Source organism: Cheilinus undulatus, linkage group 24, assembly GCF_018320785.1.
Source record: "Cheilinus undulatus linkage group 24, ASM1832078v1, whole genome shotgun sequence".
Taxonomy (NCBI): domain Eukaryota; kingdom Metazoa; phylum Chordata; class Actinopteri; order Labriformes; family Labridae; genus Cheilinus; species Cheilinus undulatus.
The window spans coordinates 174,856-194,819 of record NC_054888.1 but is presented as its reverse complement, the minus strand read 5'-3'; the positions used below and the strand labels follow the sequence as shown (position 1 = coordinate 194,819).

Sequence of the window (19,964 nt, the reverse complement as noted above, 5' to 3'; positions counted from 1 at the left end):
TTGCTTGACAATTTTCAGGAATTTACGTGGAATTCGTGTTGACATTTTTATTGGAATATTTAGGCTTTAGGATAAAGTTTCACTGAAGCGTTCGGGGAATATTTAATATGTTGATATTTTGGGAACTTTTATGGGATATTTTAAAATGAATAATTTTCATTGAAATTTGATGTAACTTCCTTTAAATTTGTGTGTATTTTGGAAAGGAATATTTCTGAGAAAGTATTGGAAATGTTGCCCTTGCTTGGCCTTGTGTGGTCCATCATTGTATAAAAATAGATACCCCATCCTTGTGTCAATGACTGGCACCATTTCTGACTCACTGAAGACCCCCAACTACACTCAGCCTGAACATCAGCCCTAGAACCGATCCAGGTCTGGATATTCTGCAGAAACAGGACCTTCAGGAGATCTATGGATCTGTGGGATCTGGTCCTGAAGAAGAGGGAGAACCTAAAAATAAAAACAGAGCTGAGCTCTCAGGGGGATAATTTCCCTACATTAGTAATAAAGTCTGAGATGAAGAAGGCCACATTTTAAAGATAAATGACCAAAGTCTGGCAAAACAAACCTGAGACTGGATCTCATTTCACAGATCTGTGACTGTTTTATAGTGAACAGACCTCCTTAGCTGCACTCATACCCCTCCAAGATGGCGCCCGTTTAGACGTATCACTCCGTTAAACGGCAGTGATCCAGTACAACGTTGTACTTGACGTCACATGCTTTCCCGCTCCGTGATTGGCTGTCTCCAGAGGTTCGCTCTTTCCTGATAATCCGTGCCCTGCCTCTCTCATCCTGCTGCTCCCTGACAGAAGAACTAGCTGTCAAACCGGGGAGATAACCGGGAGATAACCGGGAGGAACCAGCGGGTCACTCACCGAGGAACATCCGCGGACATACGGTGAGGACGGGGGCTTCTGTCTCCGTTTGTCTGACCGGTAATGAGAGCTAACGGCACCGGGAGTAAGCCGCTACCCGGGCATGCTAACGTTAGCTGTAAGGCTAATCAGCAGCACTGACTCCTAACTTCCTCATTCTGTCTCTGTTTATTAATTAGCTCCTAAACTACACAGTTACCTGCTAATACTAGCCTGCTAAAGTATTAGCATGCTGATGCTACCAGAGAAGCTGCTTCCTGGTTCCGTCCTCTACATTTGTTTATATTTATATACATTTATATAGATGGATAGATATATATATCTGTATAACTGTGTATTCATGTTCATCCTCTACATTTATATAGATATATCTGTATAACTGTGTATTCATGTTAGTCCTCTACATTTATATAGATATATCTGTATAACTGTGTATTCATGTTAGTCCTCTACATTTATATAGATATATCTGTATAACTGTGTATTCATCCCCTCTACATTTATATAGATATATCTGTATAACTGTGTATTCATGTTCATCCTCTACATTTATATAGATATATCTGTATAACTGTGTATTCATGTTAGTCCTCTACATTTATATAGATATATCTGTATAACTGTGTATTCATGTTCATCCTCTACATTTATATAGATATATCTGTATAACTGTGTATTCATGTTCATCCTCTACATTTATATAGATATATCTGTATAACTGTGTATTCATGTTAGTCCTCTACATTTATATAGATATATCTGTATAACTGTGTATTCATGTTCATCCTCTACATTTATATAGATATATCTGTATAACTGTGTATTCATGTTCATCCTCTACATTTATATAGATATATCTGTATAACTGTGTATTCATGTTAGTCCTCTACATTTATATAGATATATCTGTATAACTGTGTATTCATGTTCATCCTCTACATTTATATAGATATATCTGTATAACTGTGTATTCATGTTCCTCTACATTTATATAGATATATCTGTATAACTGTGTATTCATGTTAGTCCTCTACATTTATATAGATATATCTGTATAACTGTGTATTCATGTTAGTCCTCTACATTTATATAGATATATCTGTATAACTGTGTATTCATGTTCATCCTCTACATTTATATAGATATATCTGTATAACTGTGTATTCATGTTAGTCCTCTACATTTATATAGATATATCTGTATAACTGTGTATTCATGTTCATCCTCTACATTTATATAGATATATCTGTATAACTGTGTATTCATGTTAGTCCTCTACATTTATATAGATATATCTGTATAACTGTGTATTCATGTTAGTCCTCTACATTTATATAGATATATCTGTATAACTGTGTATTCATGTTCATCCTCTACATTTATATAGATATATCTGTATAACTGTGTATTCATGTTCGTCCTCTACATTTATATAGATATATCTGTATAACTGTGTATTCATGTTAGTCCTCTACATTTATATAGATATATCTGTATAACTGTGTATTCATGTTCATCCTCTACATTTATATAGATATATCTGTATAACTGTGTATTCATGTTCATCCTCTACATTTATATAGATATATCTGTATAACTGTGTATTCATGTTAGTCCTCTACATTTATATAGATATATCTGTATAACTGTGTATTCATGTTAGTCCTCTACATTTATATAGATATATCTGTATAACTGTGTATTCATGTTCATCCTCTACATTTATATAGATATATCTGTATAACTGTGTATTCATGTTAGTCCTCTACATTTATATAGATATATCTGTATAACTGTGTATTCATGTTAGTCCTCTACATTTATATAGATATATCTGTATAACTGTGTATTCATGTTCGTCCTCTACATTTATATAGATATATCTGTATAACTGTGTATTCATGTTAGTCCTCTACATTTATATAGATATATCTGTATAACTGTGTATTCATGTTAGTCCTCTACATTTATATAGATATATCTGTATAACTGTGTATTCATGTTCATCCTCTACATTTATATAGATATATCTGTATAACTGTGTATTCATGTTAGTCCTCTACATTTATATAGATATATCTGTATAACTGTGTATTCATGTTCATCCTCTACATTTATATAGATATATCTGTATAACTGTGTATTCATGTTAGTCCTCTACATTTATATAGATATATCTGTATAACTGTGTATTCATGTTAGTCCTCTACATTTATATAGATATATCTGTATAACTGTGTATTCATGTTCATCCTCTACATTTATATAGATATATCTGTATAACTGTGTATTCATGTTCATCCTCTACATTTATATAGATATATCTGTATAACTGTGTATTCATGTTAGTCCTCTACATTTATATAGATATATCTGTATAACTGTGTATTCATGTTAGTCCTCTACATTTATATAGATATATCTGTATAACTGTGTATTCATGTTAGTCCTCTACATTTATATATATATATCTGTATAACTGTGTATTCATGTTAGTCCTCTACATTTATATAGATATATCTGTATAACTGTGTATTCATGTTAGTCCTCTACATTTATATAGATATATCTGTATAACTGTGTATTCATGTTAGTCCTCTACATTTATATAGATATATCTGTATAACTGTGTATTCATGTTAGTCCTCTACATTTATATAGATATATCTGTATAACTGTGTATTCATGTTCATCCTCTATATTTATATAGATATATCTGTATAACTGTGTATTCATGTTAGTCCTCTACATTTATTTATATTTATATAGATGGATAAATAGATATATCTGTATAACTGTGTATTCATGTTCGTCTTCTATATTTATATAGATATATCTGTATAACTGTGTATTCATGTTCGTCCTCTACATTTATATAGATATATCTGTATAACTGTGTATTCATGTTCGTCTTCTATATTTATATAGATATATCTGTATAACTGTGCATTCATGTTCGTCCTCTATATTTATTTAGATATATCTGTATAACTGTGTATTCATGTTCGTCTTCTATATTTATATAGATATATCTGTATAACTGTGTATTCATGTTCGTCCTCTACATTTATATAGATATATCTGTATAACTGTGCATTCATGTTCGTCCTCTATATTTATTTAGATATATCTGTATAACTGTGTATTCATGTTCGTCTTCTATATTTATATAGATATATCTGTATAACTGTGTATTCATGTCCATGAGGAGTTTCAGTTGACTTTGGACATATTTTATTTTCTTAAGTGCTCAACATATTAATCAAAGAAGATTCTCTCTGTTTTGACAAATGCTGTTATAGAAACTATACTTTTTGTTTTCAACAAAAAGAGTATTAACATTTCATCTTTAAACAGTAGAAGGAACAGAAAAAGGTAGGTGCCAGTGAAAAAATAAGGATGACTTTCTTTTTAATTGGAGTGGCAAGCCTGACTTCAAAAATTCAGGGCAGTCTGATCTGTGATCAGAGTCAGAATTCTGAGATCAAAGTCAGAATTCTAAGATCAAATTCAGAATTCTCAGATCAAAGTCAGAATTCTAAGATCAAAGTCAGAACTCTAAGATCAAAGTCAGAATTCTGAGATCAAAGTCAGAATTCTGAGATCACCATCAGAATTCTAAGATCAAAGTCAGAACTCTAAGATCAAAGTCAGAATTCTGAGATCAAAGTCAGAATTCTGAGATCACCATCAGAATTCTGAGATCAAAGTCAGAATTCTAAGATCAGAGTCAGGATTATGAGATCAAAGTCAGGATTATGAAATCAAAGTCAGAATTCTCTGATCAAAGTCAGAATTCTCAGATCAAAGTCAGAATTCAGAGATTAAAGTCAGAATTCTGAAATTAAAGTCAGAATTCTAATATCAAAGTCAGAATTCTGAGATTAAAGTCAAAGTCAGAATTCTAAGGTCAAAGTCAGAATTCTGAGATCAAAGTCAGAATTCTGAAATCAAAGTCAGAATTCTCTGATCAAAGTCAGAATTCTCAGATCAAAGTCAGAATTCAGAGATTAAAGTCAGAATTCTGAAATTAAAGTCAGAATTCTAATATCAAAGTCAGAATTCTGAGATTAAAGTCAAAGTCAGAATTCTAAGGTCAAAGTGAGAATTCTGAGATCATAGTCAGAATTCTGAAATCAAAGTCAGAATTCTGAGATCATAGTCAGAATTCTCAGATCAAAGTCAGAATTCAGAGATTAAAGTCAGAATTCTGAAATTAAAGTCAGAATTCTAATATCAAAGTCAGAATTCTGAGATTAAAGTCAAAGTCAGAATTCTAAGGTCAAAGTCAGAATTCTCAGATCAAAGTCAGAATTCTGAAATCAAAGTCAGAATTCAGAGATTAAAGTCAGAATTCTGAAATTAAAGTCAGAATTCTAATATCAAAGTCAGAATTCTGAGATCAAAGTCAGAATTCTGAGATCAAAGTCAGAATTCAGAGATCAAAGTCAGAATTCTGTCAGAATTAAAGTCAGATTTCTAAGATTAACCCCTTACAGCCTGTTTTATCATATTTGATACATACTTTTATGATACCTCTATCTCATCAATTTGATCAATAAATTACTTAAAAGAACTTCTGAATACAATCTGATAAATGATAACAATGCCCTCGGGTGGATTATCAATTACCAAAAATACCTAATGTATAAATGAGATACAACAAATATATATGTTAAATTTATGGAAATTTGGATTTTTTGGGATTTCAGCAGAAAGTGAAATAAACATTTCAGTTTCAAAAATTAGAATTTTCTGGATATAATGTTTGTTTTCAGGCTTTAATGGGTTAAAGTCAAAATTCTGAGATCAAAGTCAGAATTCTGAGATCAAAGTCAGATTTCTAAAATTAAATGTAGATTTCTGAGATCAAAGTCAGAATCAGTATTGAACTCAGTGCCAAAGAAATCAGAGCTAATCTGCTAATTGAAATCATTTCCTGTCTTCTTCTTCTCTCTAGTTAACCTCTTCCTCACCTGTCTTCCTCTCTGGTTTTATTTTAGCTTCTTTGAACATTGAGGGTGAAGTCAGAGTAAACCTGACTCGGTGATCCATGAGGTGAGCCCACCTGTCGGCCCCAGTCCAGCTCTCAGGTAAACCACTGACCTGGGATCAGGCTGCACGTTAATCCTCTAAGGAGCTTTAGCAGGCTAAGTTTGGCCCCGGACTGTGTCACTCGCCTGGCCTCAGCTCGCCATGATGCAGATATCAGAGTCCTACAATCAGAAGAACTCGCTCTTCAATGCCATGAACCGCTTCATCGGCGCCGTCAACAACATGGACCAAACGGTGATGGTGCCCAGCCTGCTGCGAGACGTGCCGCTGGACGACGGCGAGGGTGTGAAGGCGCCCACCAACGGCCCTGCTTACCTCCACCAGGACGGCGACATGTACAGCTCGTACATGCTGCTCAAGTCCATTCGCAACGACATCGAGTGGGGCGTCCTACAGGGCGACGAGCGGCGGAAAGAGAAGGCTGGCGTGGCCGAGGTGAGGCTGGAGGACGACCTGGAGAAACAGTTCCACTTCCACCTGAACGGACTCCACACGGTTCTGTCCAAACTGACGCGCAAAGCCGACACGCTGACCACCCGCTACAAGGAGGAGATCGGCTGCAGGAACTGACCACGCTCATAGACACGTCTGATTTCATGTTTACTGCTCATTAAGAACACTCTAACAACAGCGCTAACTGCTGCTTAAAGGGCCAATCATCTCTGAGTATTCTAACGCCGTGTCCTGACAGCACACGTCACCAAGTCAGTCATGATTCCTGTGATAGAATGAGAGGTGTAGTGCTAAACAGTGCAAGACAGTATGCCAGTTTTACCCCCTCACCTGGTTCCTGATGTCCTCTCTGTCACTTATGTAAGCATGGGAGCGAGGAAGAAGGAGAGAGGAAGATGACAAGGCACCAGGAGTGACAGTTCTCTAAATCTTTCACTTTCCTAGCTCCCAGACCTCGTTAGGCACCGACACTTTTCCAAAAGTTGCCAACTATGGCTGACTATTTGGCAAAAACAGAGGGGGAAAGCCACCAACATCCCCAGCTTCACCAACATTCTGTCCTATGTCTTTGATGATGTCATCCTTGAGATGAAAACATTCCATGCCTTTGATTGTTAACATGTACAGCAACATCAGGCTAAAAAGACAAACATGTCAACAGTCTTCACCAGTTCTACACACTTTTCCTAATGTTACCAACGTATTTCAGCAACTTGTACATTTTTTTGTAAACGTTTTACCTAGAATGAAGAGAGCATGGTCCAAATTGTGCAAACAGGTTGGCAACTTTAGGAAACATAGGTAGAACTGGTGAAAAACCTTTTGGTTTCAACAGTTCCACCAACTTCTCCAAATGTTGGCAACCTTTTTTTTTTGCAATTTCAGTGATCATTTTGCTCATGTTTTTGACCAAAATAGAGAGAGAATAGTCTGAATTGCACAAACAGGTTGGCAACTTTAGGAAAAGTGGGTAGAACTGTGAGAAACCTGTACGCTTCACCAGTTCCACCAACTTCTCCAAATATTGGCAATCTTTTGTTTTTTTGCAATTTCAGTGTTCACTTTGGTCATGTTTTGACCAAAATAGAGAAAAAATAGTCTAAATTGCACAAACAGGTTGGCAACTTTGGGAAAAGTGAATGGAACTGGTGAGAAACCTTCAGGATTCACCAGTTCCACCCACGTTTCCTAAACTTGCCAACCACGGCCTATGTGGCAAATGTGGAGGGGAAAAGCCCCCAGCATCCCCAGCTTCACCAACATTCCATCCTCTGCCTTTGAGGGTGATGTCATCAAAGCTTGTCAAACGTTCCATCCTTGCCTTTTACAAAGCGGAGCTAGAGGAGCTTTCCCTGTCTGTGTTGGAAAAACTCTGACTAAACGGGGAACTGTTGAGCTCACAGGCTCGTTAAAGGCTTTTCAGAATAAAGCGCCACTCTTCTGTTTCTCCACCTTCAGAATAAAAGAGCTAGAAGTTGTTGTTTTTGTTTTTGTTTTTGTTTTGGCATGGAAAACTGTAATGTAAAGAGCAGAGTAGAATATCTGGCAGGACACGGCGTTAAAGACCTGGGTCATTAAAACTGAAATAAATGAAAACAAGAAAATAATTTCTACAAATTTAGACTGGAGCAGCAAAATCAGCCATAAAATCATAAAACATTGACTAAAGTTGACAAAAAGGGCAATATGAAGCTTTACGTGGTACCGTCTGAGTCACTGGTAACTATGAGTGAAAACTGAAGTGACGGACTGTCCCTGAAGGCACCACCTAATGATAACTAATGAAACTCCAGGTCTAAGATCTCAGAGAAGGATTGAAATAGCTCCAATAAGAGCAGGTCAATGAGTGTAAATGTGCAGAAACACTTTGATCAAACTCTCCTGTCTCTCTCAGAGGGAGTCAGGAGAGTTAAAATCAGACTGCGGCTGTTTCTCTGACTGTACTTTCTGACTGTACTTCTGTTGGTTTCCCTCCGTCTGTCCTCCTTTAAAACTATGCAAACAAACACACGGGGCGTTTCTGTAGTCTAATCTCTGCTTGAATACTGACGCACAAACTGAACCGTAGGAAATAAGGTCCCGTAGTTTCACCATCCTGAGAAGAAAGCACCGGAGGGTCGGTCCAGCTGAACCCCTTCTGATTGGCTGCTTCATGTCCAATAACAGTAAAACAGTTCCTAACTTAATCTGGATTATCCTGGCTGTCAGATCATCTACATTTCTCCCCAAACTTAAAACACTTGAATTTTGGAATGCTTGAAGTTTATTTAAATTTTAATTTAAAGTGCGATGAATCTAAAAAAGGAAGTTTCTTCATGGTCGATGAACATTTCTGTAAAACAGAGGCTGTTTGTGTGAAATACTGTTGTTACTCTACAGAGCTATGCATTTTTCTATTTAACGTCCAGCTTGGCTAATAAAGCTTTTCATGACAGCTTTGGGCTGTTTGTCTTTATTGGCTGGGTGCAGGGACACTCATGTGGGTATGAAGGCCTCTGGTGGGCAGGAATGGGACTTGTATGTACTCTGCTCAGTGCCTGTGGTACAGTGACTGTTCTAGACCAGTGGTTTTCAGAGTGTGAGGCGGGCCTCCCCTGGGGGGCGCCACAGAGCTTCAGGGGAGGAACCATAAACCAGAAAAAGGTGATTTGCTTAGCGAACCTCTGCTGTGCATGGAGCTAAATGGATAAACTTATGGTTACTATAGGGACTATGCTATAGAGCAGTGGTGCTCAACCAGAGAGCCACGTTATTGAACATACCTTTGCAACAGCCACAATCTAAGAGGTAAAAGAGGCAAAAACAGCTCGCAGTAGCAATGAAAACAGCTTAAAGGTGGCAAAAATGGTCAAAAAGCAGCAAAAAATGGGGAGTAAAAGCGAAAAAATTGTCAGAAAGAAGCAAAAATTTGTGAGAAGTGACAAAAAAATGAGTGGAAAGTGACTTAAATAGGCAAAAAGCAGTCAAGAGTGGAAAAAATGAGCAGAAAAAGAGGAAACAAGTGGTATGTAATGGCAATGGGTAGTCTGAATGGGCAAAAAGGTCAAAAAATGGGATAAAAGTGGCAAATTTGGGAAAAAGTGGCAAAAAGATGTCGCAAAAATATTGGAAAAAAAAGATATTTAAAAATGAAAGGTACCTTAAATTGGCAAAAAGGCAAAACGGGATAAAAGTGGAAAAACTTGGGGAAAGAGGCTAAAAGAGGTTGTAAAATGGCCCAAAAAAATGAAAAAGGGTATTTAATGGCATTTTAACTGAATAAGAGGGAAGGGCAGATGTTTAAGGACATTTCCAAATGTTTGAAATGCTGTTTTTTTCAACTTGAATCATTTTTGTGGGTGGGGGTCCAGAGACCACACACTGAAAACCCCTGAGCTACAGGCGGTGACCGCGAGATGGCGGCGTTACACCGATGCTGCCTTGGTCTACCGGAAGGAAGAGAAGAAGACGGGGAGATGAAGATAAAATTATTAAAATGCGATGAATTCTTTCTGTTTCGCTTCCATGTCGGTGTTCATCGGTGCCATGTGCGCGTTAACGAGGTCAGTTAACGGTATTCGGTGTGTATTTAACGCTAACGGATAGTTAGCATTAGCATTAGCATTAGAGAACAACGGAGTCAGGAGAGGAAGCTGGTCACTGTTTCCCCGTTAGGCCGTCTGTTCCTCTTTTCTGGTCCATAATCCATGAACCCTGTGTGTCCACACCTCAGACTTCTCAGTGAACAGCTAGCTGCTGTGGTTGTTTAGGCAGAGGCTTTAAACACAACAAAGAGGATTTATAACAAACATGGCTGCCTCACTTTAAAGTTGTTAATTTTACCTGTAGGCTTTTAGGCCACTGTATTAAACTTAAAGACGGTGTCAGTGGGTGTAATCTGGTTTTTACTTCAGTTTTAGTCCAGTAGAGCCACCAGAAGCTTACCTAAAATATGGTGAAAGTTAAATTTCAGAGATAACTGTGATATTCATGTTGAGCCGTCCCTGTGATAATGTCTAATTCAGCCTGTAAACTGTTGTAAGCTCTTCTATTTCAGCAGAATCAGCCCTTATCCTGTCTGCTTTAATAGTGAGGAGGAAATATGACTGGGCTGGGTTTAGTTATCCTCTATCAGCTCTGAGAAGAGCATTACAACTCAGCCCTAAGTATGTAGAACCAGGGTCCTTTTTCCAACCAGAACAAACAAATGATAGAAAATTCAGAAAACTCCATCTCTCTGTCACTATACCAGCAGTCTAGCCCCCATGATGACTCTCCTTCACTGGAAACTTTGGGTCCAGTTCAACCCGCTTTTCCCAAAGTTGTCAACATGTTTGTGTAGTTGAGACCATGAACTCTAGTCTGGTTAGAAACAGAACCTAGAAAATGTTTAAACTGCAAGAAAGCATTCAGAAGACTGGGTGGAGCTGGCTAAAACTAAAAATTTATTACCAGTTCCATCCAATTTTCTTATTGCAATTTACAATTTAGGCCATTCTTCATATATATAGTTTAAAAACACGGCCAAAGATCATGTCTAAACTACAAAAACATGATGGAAAAGGCCTCAACATCACTTTGTGATGTCAAATATTGTAAAATATTCCATCCTTTGCCTTTAAAAATGACATCAAAATTTATAAAACATTAAATCATCTGCTTTAAAGATGTTATCAAAGCTCATTAAACATTCCATCCTCTGTCTTTAAAGATGATGTTATGAAAGCTCATTAAACATTCCATCCTCTGTCTTTAAAGATGATGTTATCAAAGCTCATTAAACATTCCATCCTCTGTCTTTAAAGATGATGTTATCAAAGCTCATTAAACATTCCATCCTCTGTCTTTATAGTTGATGTCATCAAAGATCATTAAACATTCCATCCTCTGTCTTTAAAGATGATGTCATCAAAGATCATTAAACATTCCATCCTCTGTCTTTAAAGATGATGTCATCAAAGATCATTAAACATTCCATCCTCTGTCTTTAAAGATGATGTCATCAAAGATTTTAAACATTCCATCCTCTGTCTTTAAAGATGATGTTATCAAAGCTCATTAAACATTCCATCCTCTGTCTTTAAAGATGATGTTATCAAAGCTCATTAAACATTCCATCCTCTGTCTTTAAAGATGATGTTATCAAAGCTCATTAAACATTCCATCCTCTGTCTTTATAGATGATGTTATCAAAGCTCATTAAACATTCCATCCTCTGTCTTTAAAGATGATGTTATGAAAGCTCATTAAACATTCCATCCTCTGTCTTTAAAGATGATGTTATGAAAGCTCATTAAACATTCCATCCTCTGTCTTTAAAGATGATGTTATGAAAGCTCATTAAACATTCCATCCTCTGTCTTTAAAGATGATGTTATCAAAGCTCATTAAACATTCCATCCTCTGTCTTTAAAGATGATGTTATCAAAGCTCATTAAACATTCCATCCTCTGTCTTTAAAGATGATGTTATCAAAGCTCATTAAACATTCCACCCTCTGTCTTTAAAGATGATGTTATCAAAGCTCATTAAACATTCCATCCTCTGTCTTTAAAGATGATGTTATCAAAGCTCATTAAACATTCCACCCTCTGTCTTTAAAGATGATGTTATGAAAGCTCATTAAACATTCCATCCTCTGTCTTTAAAGATGATGTTATCAAAGCTCATTAAACATTCCATCCTCTGTCTTTAAAGATGATGTTATCAAAGCTCATTAAACATTCCATCCTCTGTCTTTAAAGATGATGTTATCAAAGCTCATTAAACATTCCATCCTCTGTCTTTAAAGATGATGTTATGAAAGCTCATTAAACATTCCATCCTCTGTCTTTAAAGATGATGTTATCAAAGCTCATTAAACATTCCACCCTCTGTCTTTAAAGATGATGTTATCAAAGCTCATTAAACATTCCATCCTCTGCCTTTAAAGATGTTATGAAAGCTCATTAAACATTCCATCCTCTGCCTTTAAAGATGATGTTATCAAAACTCATTAAACATTCCATCCTCTGCCTTTAAAGATGATGTTATCAAAACTCATTAAACATTCCATCCTCTGTCTTTAAAGATGATGTCATCAAAGATTTTAAACATTCCATCCTCTGTCTTTAAAGATGATGTCATCAAAGATTTTAAACATTCCATCCTCTGTCTTTAAAGATGATGTCATCAAAGATTTTAAACATTCCATCCTCTGTCTTTAAAGATGATGTCATCAAAGATTTTAAAACATTCCATCCTCTGTCTTTAAAGATGATGTCATCAAAGATTTTAAAACATTCCATCCTCTGTCTTTAAAGATGATGTCATCAAAGATTTTAAACATTCCATCCTCTGTCTTTAAAGATGATGTCATCAAAGATTTTAAAACATTCCATCCTCTGTCTTTAAAGATGATGTTATCAAAGCTCATTAAACATTCCATCCTCTGTCTTTAAAGATGATGTTATCAAAGCTCATTAAACATTCCACCCTCTGTCTTTAAAGATGATGTTATGAAAGCTCATTAAACATTCCATCCTCTGTCTTTAAAGATGATGTTATCAAAGCTCATTAAACATTCCACCCTCTGTCTTTAAAGATGATGTTATCAAAGCTCATTAAACATTCCATCCTCTGTCTTTAAAGATGATGTTATCAAAGCTCATTAAACATTCCATCCTCTGTCTTTAAAGATGATGTTATCAAAGCTCATTAAACATTCCATCCTCTGTCTTTAAAGATGATGTTATCAAAGCTCATTAAACATTCCACCCTCTGTCTTTAAAGATGATGTTATGAAAGCTCATTAAACATTCCATCCTCTGTCTTTAAAGATGATGTTATCAAAGCTCATTAAACATTCCACCCTCTGTCTTTAAAGATGATGTTATCAAAGCTCATTAAACATTCCATCCTCTGCCTTTAAAGATGATGTTATCAAAACTCATTAAACATTCCATCCTCTGCCTTTAAAGATGATGTTATCAAAACTCATTAAACATTCCACCCTCTGTCTTTAAAGATGATGTTATCAAAGCTCATTAAACATTCCATCCTCTGCCTTTAAAGATGATGTTATGAAAGCTTATCTAACATTCCATCCTCTGCCTTTAAAGATGATGTTATCAAAGCTCATTAAACATTCCATCCTCTGTCTTTAAAGATGATGTTATCAAAGCTCATTAAACATTCCATCCTCTGTCTTTAAAGATGATGTTATCAAAGCTCATTAAACATTCCATCCTCTGTCTTTAAAGATGATGTTATCAAAGCTCATTAAACATTCCATCCTCTGTCTTTAAAGATGATGTTATCAAAGCTCATTAAACATTCCATCCTCTGTCTTTAAAGATGATGTTATCAAAGCTCATTAAACATTCCATCCTCTGCCTTTAAAGATGTTATGAAAGCTCATTAAACATTCCATCCTCTGCCTTTAAAGATGATGTTATCAAAACTCATTAAACATTCCATCCTCTGCCTTTAAAGATGATGTTATCAAAACTCATTAAACATTCCACCCTCTGTCTGTAAGGATGATGTTATCAAAGCTCATTAAACATTCCATCCTCTGCCTTTAAAGATGATGTTATGAAAGCTTATCTAACATTCCATCCTCTGTCTTTAAAGATGATGTTATGAAAGCTCATTAAACATTCCATCCTCTGTCTTTAAAGATGATGTTATCAAAGCTCATTAAACATTCCATCCTCTGCCTTTAAAGATGATGTTATGAAAGCTTATCTAACATTCCATCCTCTGTCTTTAAAGATGATGTTATGAAAGCTCATTAAACATTCCATCCTCTGCCTTTAAAGATGATGTTATGAAAGCTTATCTAACATTCCATCCTCTGCCTTTAAAGATGATGTTATGAAAGCTTATCTAACATTCCATCCTCTGCCTTTAAAGATGATGTTATGAAAGCTTATCTAACATTCCATCCTCTGTCTTTAAAGATGATGTTATGAAAGCTTATCTAACATTCCATCCTCTGCCTTTAAAGATGATGTTATGAAAGCTTATCTAACATTCCATCCTCTGTCTTTAAAGATGATGTTATGAAAGCTTATCTAACATTCCATCTTCTGTCTTTAAAGATGTTATCAAAATTTATAAAACATTCCATCCTCTGCCTTTAAAGATGATGTTATGAAATGATTATCTAAAGACCTGGATTCCATCCTCTGTCCTTTAAAGATGATGTTATGACAGGTTCACAGAAATCCTTCTGCTCAGCATTTTGGTTTTCAGCGTGATCACAGGTCAGTTTGTGACAGAAGGGCCGTATTCACTAAAGTGCTGTTAGGGTGTAAACTAAAGGTCCACCTGCCTCTGCAGTAATACCTGCCTACCTGTGGACTAGTCCTCAGAGGTGGACCAGGATGGTTGTTCTTAGATGATTCTAGCAGTTCCATTATTGGCCCTGTAGAACAAACACAGCTGTTTTTTCTCTGAGTGTTTCCTAACTGCTAACAGACTCTGAAGGAGATGATGTTTCCCTGTCCTCAGTGAGCGGCCAGGAGCGGATCAAGGCCCAGGTCGGAGACTCGGTCCTGCTGCCTTGTGTTTACGACAAAGGGCTGGTCCCAGACACCGCCGACGTCTTCTGGAGAGACAACAACAACAGCGTGGTGCTGGAAATCATCAAAAAGAAGCCCGACCTGACGGGCCAGAATAATAAATATAAAAACCGCGTGACCAGCTTTGAGTCCGAGTACGGCCGAGGGAACTTCTCCATCCAGATGACGAACCTACAGCTGGACGACAGCAGCTCCTACGAGTGTCACATCATCAAGGTGGACTTCATCCAGAAGCTGGTCCTCACCGTGTCAGGTCAGTCCACTCTGCAGACACCTGTACTCTAGAGAAAGTACCCATATCAAGACCTGAACCCTGACTGGTCCTCACCGTGTCAGGTCAGTCCACTCTGCAGACACCTGTACTCTAGAGAAAGTACCCATATCAAGACCTGAACCCTGACTGGTCCTCACCGTGTCAGGTCAGTCCACTCTGCAGACACCTGTACTCTAGAGAAAGTACCCATATCAAGACCTGAACCCTGACTGGTCCTCACCGTGTCAGGTCAGTCCACTCTGCAGACACCTGTACTCTAGAGAAAGTACCCATATCAAGACCTGAACCCTGACTGGTCCTCACGTCAGGTCAGTCCCTGCAGACACCTAGAGAAAGTACCCATGACCTGAACCCTGACCCAGGATATCTCTGGTAACCTCTGGAAAAGAATGTTTTTCTCCACAGTTCCACCCACTTTTTAAAGGTTGCCAACATGTTTCTGCAAATGAGACCACACACTCTCTATGTTGGTCAGAAATATGTCCACACACAAATGAAAAAAAAAACGCAGAAACATGTTGGCACCATTTGGAAAAAAAGATGGAACTAACTAAACCAATGAAGTTTTCTCAACAGTCCCACCCACTTTTCTAAATGTTGCCAACATGTTTGTACAATTTGGACCAAATACTGTATGTTTTGGTGAAAAACATGACCACAGAAAATGCCTTAATTTCAGAAAGATGTTGAAAACATTTGTAAAATTGAGTGGAACTGGTAAAAATTTAGGGTTTGTCACCACCTAAACCTGTATTGTAAATATTGCCAACTTATTTATGCAGTTTAGACCATACACCTTTATATTTTGGTCCAAAACATGACCACAGGGGAGCAGGTGGCCTAGTGGTTTTAGGTGCTCCCCATGTACGTGGGCGGCCCGGGTTCGAATCCAGCCTGAGGCCCTTTACCACATGTCTCTCCCCAGTCTTGACCCTGTTTCTGACTCTGTCCGCTGTCCTCCTCCGTCTAATAAAGGCCCAAAAATAAATCCTAAAAAAAAAAAAACAAACATGACCACAGGAATTTCAAAATTGCAGAAATGGCAACATTTCAGCAATATGGGTGGAACTAGTAAAAACTGAAGGTTTACCACCAGTTCCATCTCCTTTTCTAAATGTTGCCAACATGTTTGTACAATTTGGGCCACACACTCTATATCTGGTTAGAAACATGACCGCAGAAAGTGTCTTCATTGGAGAAAGATGTTGAAAAATTAGTCAAATTGAGTGGAACTGTTAAAAAATGTGTTTCTCACCACATTAAATAATTTTTTAAATATTGCCAACTTATCTATGCAATTTCAACCATACACCTTTATATTTTGGTCAACACAGAAAAAGTCAAAATTGCAGAGATGTGTTGGCAACATTTGGAAAATAGGCTGAACTAGTAAAAACTAAAGGTTTATCACCTGTTCCATCTCCTTTTCTAAATGTTGCCAACATGTTTGTACATTTAAGAACACACACTCTATATTTTGGTGAAAGACATGACCACAGAAGGTGTGTTTATTGCAGTAACATGTTGGCAACTTTGGAAAATGTGAGTAAAATTCCCAAATGTTGAGTGTTTATCACTGTTTTTTCCTACTTTTTCAAAATGTTGCCAACATGTTTGTGCAATTTGGACCACACACTCCATATTTGGTTAAAAACATGGCCACAGAAAATGTCTTAAATGCAGAAAGATGTTGAAAACATTTGGAAAATTGAGTGGAACTGGTAAAAAAATGTGTTTCTCACCACCTTATATCATTTTTTAAATATTGCCAACTTATCTATGCAATTTCAACCATACACCTTTATATTTTGCATAAATATGTTGGCAACATTTGGAAAATGGGCTGAACTAGTGAAAACTAAAGGTTTATCACCTGTTCCATCTCATTTTCTAAATGTTGCCAACATGTTTGTGCAGTTTGGACCAACACTTGATATTTGGGTCAAAAACATGACCAGAGAAAAGGTCTACATTTAAAACACGCCTCCATCATCTCCACACACATTGGATATGACCTCTGGGTGTCTGCCCATATTTGGACGTTCCTGAGGGGTGACGGCTCAGGCGTCTCAACAGGAAGACTCTCTTGACGTGAGAAGTTGATGATCTCTGTTGTTGTTGTTGCAGAGCGGCGTGTGGGGGCAGCAGACAGTACATCTCCAGGAGCAGCAGGTGGCGCTGTGGCAACATCAACATGCTTCCTCAGGACTCTACTTCCTGTCTGTCTCTGTCTGATTCTCAGCGCTCTTCCCTGAAACAGAAGTGTGTGTTTATACTAGTGTTTTATTTATTTCCAGCACTGCTGCTCTGAATGTTTAAATAGTTACACTAATAAGCTAACTGCACTCCCTCTATCAGGATAAAACCAAAAACATCACTGAATATTGTCTTGCTAAGTGGAAAGACTCCATGTCTATTTAGAAATGTTTATGTTTTCATTATTTATATATTTTTTTAAAGAAATAACCCGTTTTTGTAAGAGGATAATAAACTTTGATTTGATTCCATAAAAACATCTAACCATATTAAACCTGGCTGATATCAAAACAATAAAAGAAGACGAGCTAGACCACCAATATCAGGCAATTTCTCACTTTTCACCGATTCCTCCAGCCTCTCCAAATATTGACAATACATTTGTGCAGATCAGTCAACACACAGGAGTTTGCCTGAAACTCTAAATATAATCAATAACTCTCCCATTAAGTCTATATATTAGCCTCTTATCAGTATAAGCTGCAGAGTCTGCTATAAGCTTTAGCTCAACATAACAGCTGACTTTTAAGAGCCGGGAAATATGAAGAAGCCGCCATGTCCCTATCCTGCTGAAGTACATCTGCTCTAAGCTCTGATGAATTATGGGAAATGGAGTGAAGTTGTTGAAGGATAAAATAAAAAGAAATGTTAATATTCCATCTTATCTTTTACTCATTTATCCGGTGTGGGGTCTGGGGGTCCGGGGGTCCGGGGGTCCGGAGCTGTCATGGGAGGTTTTCAGATGATGGAGTCCTGATGTGGGACAGGAAGTCATTTCTGTTTAGAGAAGCACCGTCATAATGTCAGAGTTTTGTGCCAGGGTCCGGGGCTTCGTTCCTCAAAAGTTCCACCAACTTTTCTAAAAGTTGCCAACTAGGCCCCTACAGTGGTTTCCAACTTTTTACCCAAGCACACCATCAATGCTAAACACTCAACCTAGAGTTCTCTAATCTCTGATGTTCTAATGTGTGGTTGTATAAACTCTAAAGCAATTCCTAGACTCAGGGCCAACCTTCAGAGAACAAGGGGCACAATGAGAGAGGCCCCAACGTCCCCTCCTTCACCAACATTACATCATATCCCTCTGAAGATGATGTCATCAAAGCTGATAAAACATACCATCCTCTGCTTTTAAAGATGATGTCATCAAAGCTTATAAAACATTCCATTCTCTGCCTTTAAAGATGATGTCATCAAAGCTGATAAAACATTCCATCCTCTGCTTTTAAAGATGATGTCATCAAAGCTTATAAAACATTCCATTCTCTGCCTTTAAAGATGATGTCATCAAAGCTGATAAAACATTCCATCCTCTGCTTTTAAAGATGATGTCATCAAAGCTTATAAAACATTCCATTCTCTGCCTTTAAAGATGATGTCATCAAAGCTGATAAAACATTCCATCCTCTGCTTTTAAAGATGATGTCATCAAAGCTTATAAAACATTCCATTCTCTGCCTTTAAAGATGATGTCATCAAAGCTGATTAAACATTCCATCCTCTGCTTTTAAAGATGATGTCATCAAAGCTTATAAAACATTCCATTCTCTGCCTTTAAAGATGATGTCATCAAAGCTGATAAAACATTCCATCCTCTGCTTTTAAAGATGATGTCATCAAAGCTTATAAAACATTCCATTCTCTGCCTTTAAAGATGATGTCATCAAAGCTGATAAAACATTCCATCCTCTGCTTTTAAAGATGATGTCATCAAAGCTTATAAAACATTCCATCCTCTGCCTTTAAAGATGTTGTCATCAAAGCTGATTAAACATTCCATCCTCTGCCTTTAAAGATGATGTCGTCAAAGCTGATAAAACATTCCATCCTCTGCCTTTAAAGATGATGTCATCAAAGCTGGATAAATATTCCATCCTTGCCTTTGAAGGTTATGTCATCAGTAATGACTAACCCTGATAGGTTAGTCTTCAGGAACATTCCAGGAGTCCTTCCCTGATTGGTTAGTCTTCAGGAACATTCCAGGAGTCCTTCTCTGATTGGTTAGTCTTCAGGAACATTCCAGGAGTCCTTCCCTGATAGGTTTGTCTTCAGGAACATTCCAGGAGTCCTTCCCTGATTGGTTAGTCTTCAGGAACATTCCAGGAGTCCTTCCCTGATTGGTTTGTCTTCAGGAACATTCCAGGAGTCCTTCACTGATTGGTTTGTCTTCAGGAACATTCCAGGAGTCCTTCCCTGATTGGTTAGTCTTCAGGAACATTCCAGGAGTCCTTCCCTGATAGGTTAGTCTTCAGGAACATTCCAGGAGTCCTTCCCTGATAGGTTAGTCTTCAGGAACATTCCAGGAGTCCTTCCCTGATTGGTTATTCTTCATGATCCTCTGAGAGACTCTGACAGACTGGCTGGTGGTTCAATAATCTTTTAAATCTGAGTCTTTATTTTTGTAACTTCTCTGAATCTGGTCGTCTGATGTTTGAACCCAAACTCCCCACATCTTCCTATCCAGGGGCAGGCAGAGGGCAAGTGGTTTCACTTCCTGGT

The 19,964-nt window shown here is 37.3% G+C and overlaps 2 protein-coding genes across 3 annotated transcripts; both read left to right on the top strand.

Annotated features, from left to right (window-relative positions):
* The first annotated feature begins 765 nt into the window (after positions 1–765).
* LOC121506271 (mid1-interacting protein 1-B-like) lies at positions 766–8,823 on the top strand. Its single transcript, XM_041781994.1, has 2 exons — positions 766–904; positions 5,885–8,823. Exon 2 carries the CDS (start codon positions 6,078–6,080, stop codon positions 6,504–6,506), a length of 429 nt encoding a protein of 142 aa, XP_041637928.1. The 5' UTR covers positions 766–904; positions 5,885–6,077; the 3' UTR covers positions 6,507–8,823.
* Positions 8,824–9,796: 973 nt separating this feature from the next.
* Positions 9,797–18,122, top strand: LOC121506268 (ICOS ligand-like). 2 transcript variants are annotated; one of them, XM_041781991.1, is made up of 4 exons: positions 9,797–9,931; positions 14,568–14,617; positions 14,865–15,188; positions 17,337–18,122. In XM_041781991.1, the coding sequence occupies exons 1-4, from the start codon at positions 9,870–9,872 to the stop codon at positions 17,462–17,464; spliced, it is 564 nt and encodes a 187-aa protein (XP_041637925.1). In that variant the 5' UTR covers positions 9,797–9,869; the 3' UTR covers positions 17,465–18,122. The 2 variants fall into 2 exon arrangements, with proteins under 2 accessions (XP_041637925.1, XP_041637924.1); XM_041781990.1 differs by having other exon boundaries at positions 9,815–9,949.
* Positions 18,123–19,964: the final 1,842 nt, after the last annotated feature.

Coding starts and splice junctions, on each gene's coding strand:
- LOC121506271 (XM_041781994.1), top strand. CDS start 6,078: ATGATGCAGATATCAGAGTCCTACAATCAGAAGAACTCGCTCTTCAAT.
- LOC121506268 (XM_041781990.1), top strand. CDS start 9,870: ATGAATTCTTTCTGTTTCGCTTCCATGTCGGTGTTCATCGGTGCCATG. Junction 14,618..14,864: donor GGTTTTCAGCGTGATCACAG/GTCAGTTTGTGA, acceptor CCCTGTCCTCAG/TGAGCGGCCAGGAGCGGATC. Junction 15,189..17,336: donor GCTGGTCCTCACCGTGTCAG/GTCAGTCCACTC, acceptor TTGTTGTTGCAG/AGCGGCGTGTGGGGGCAGCA.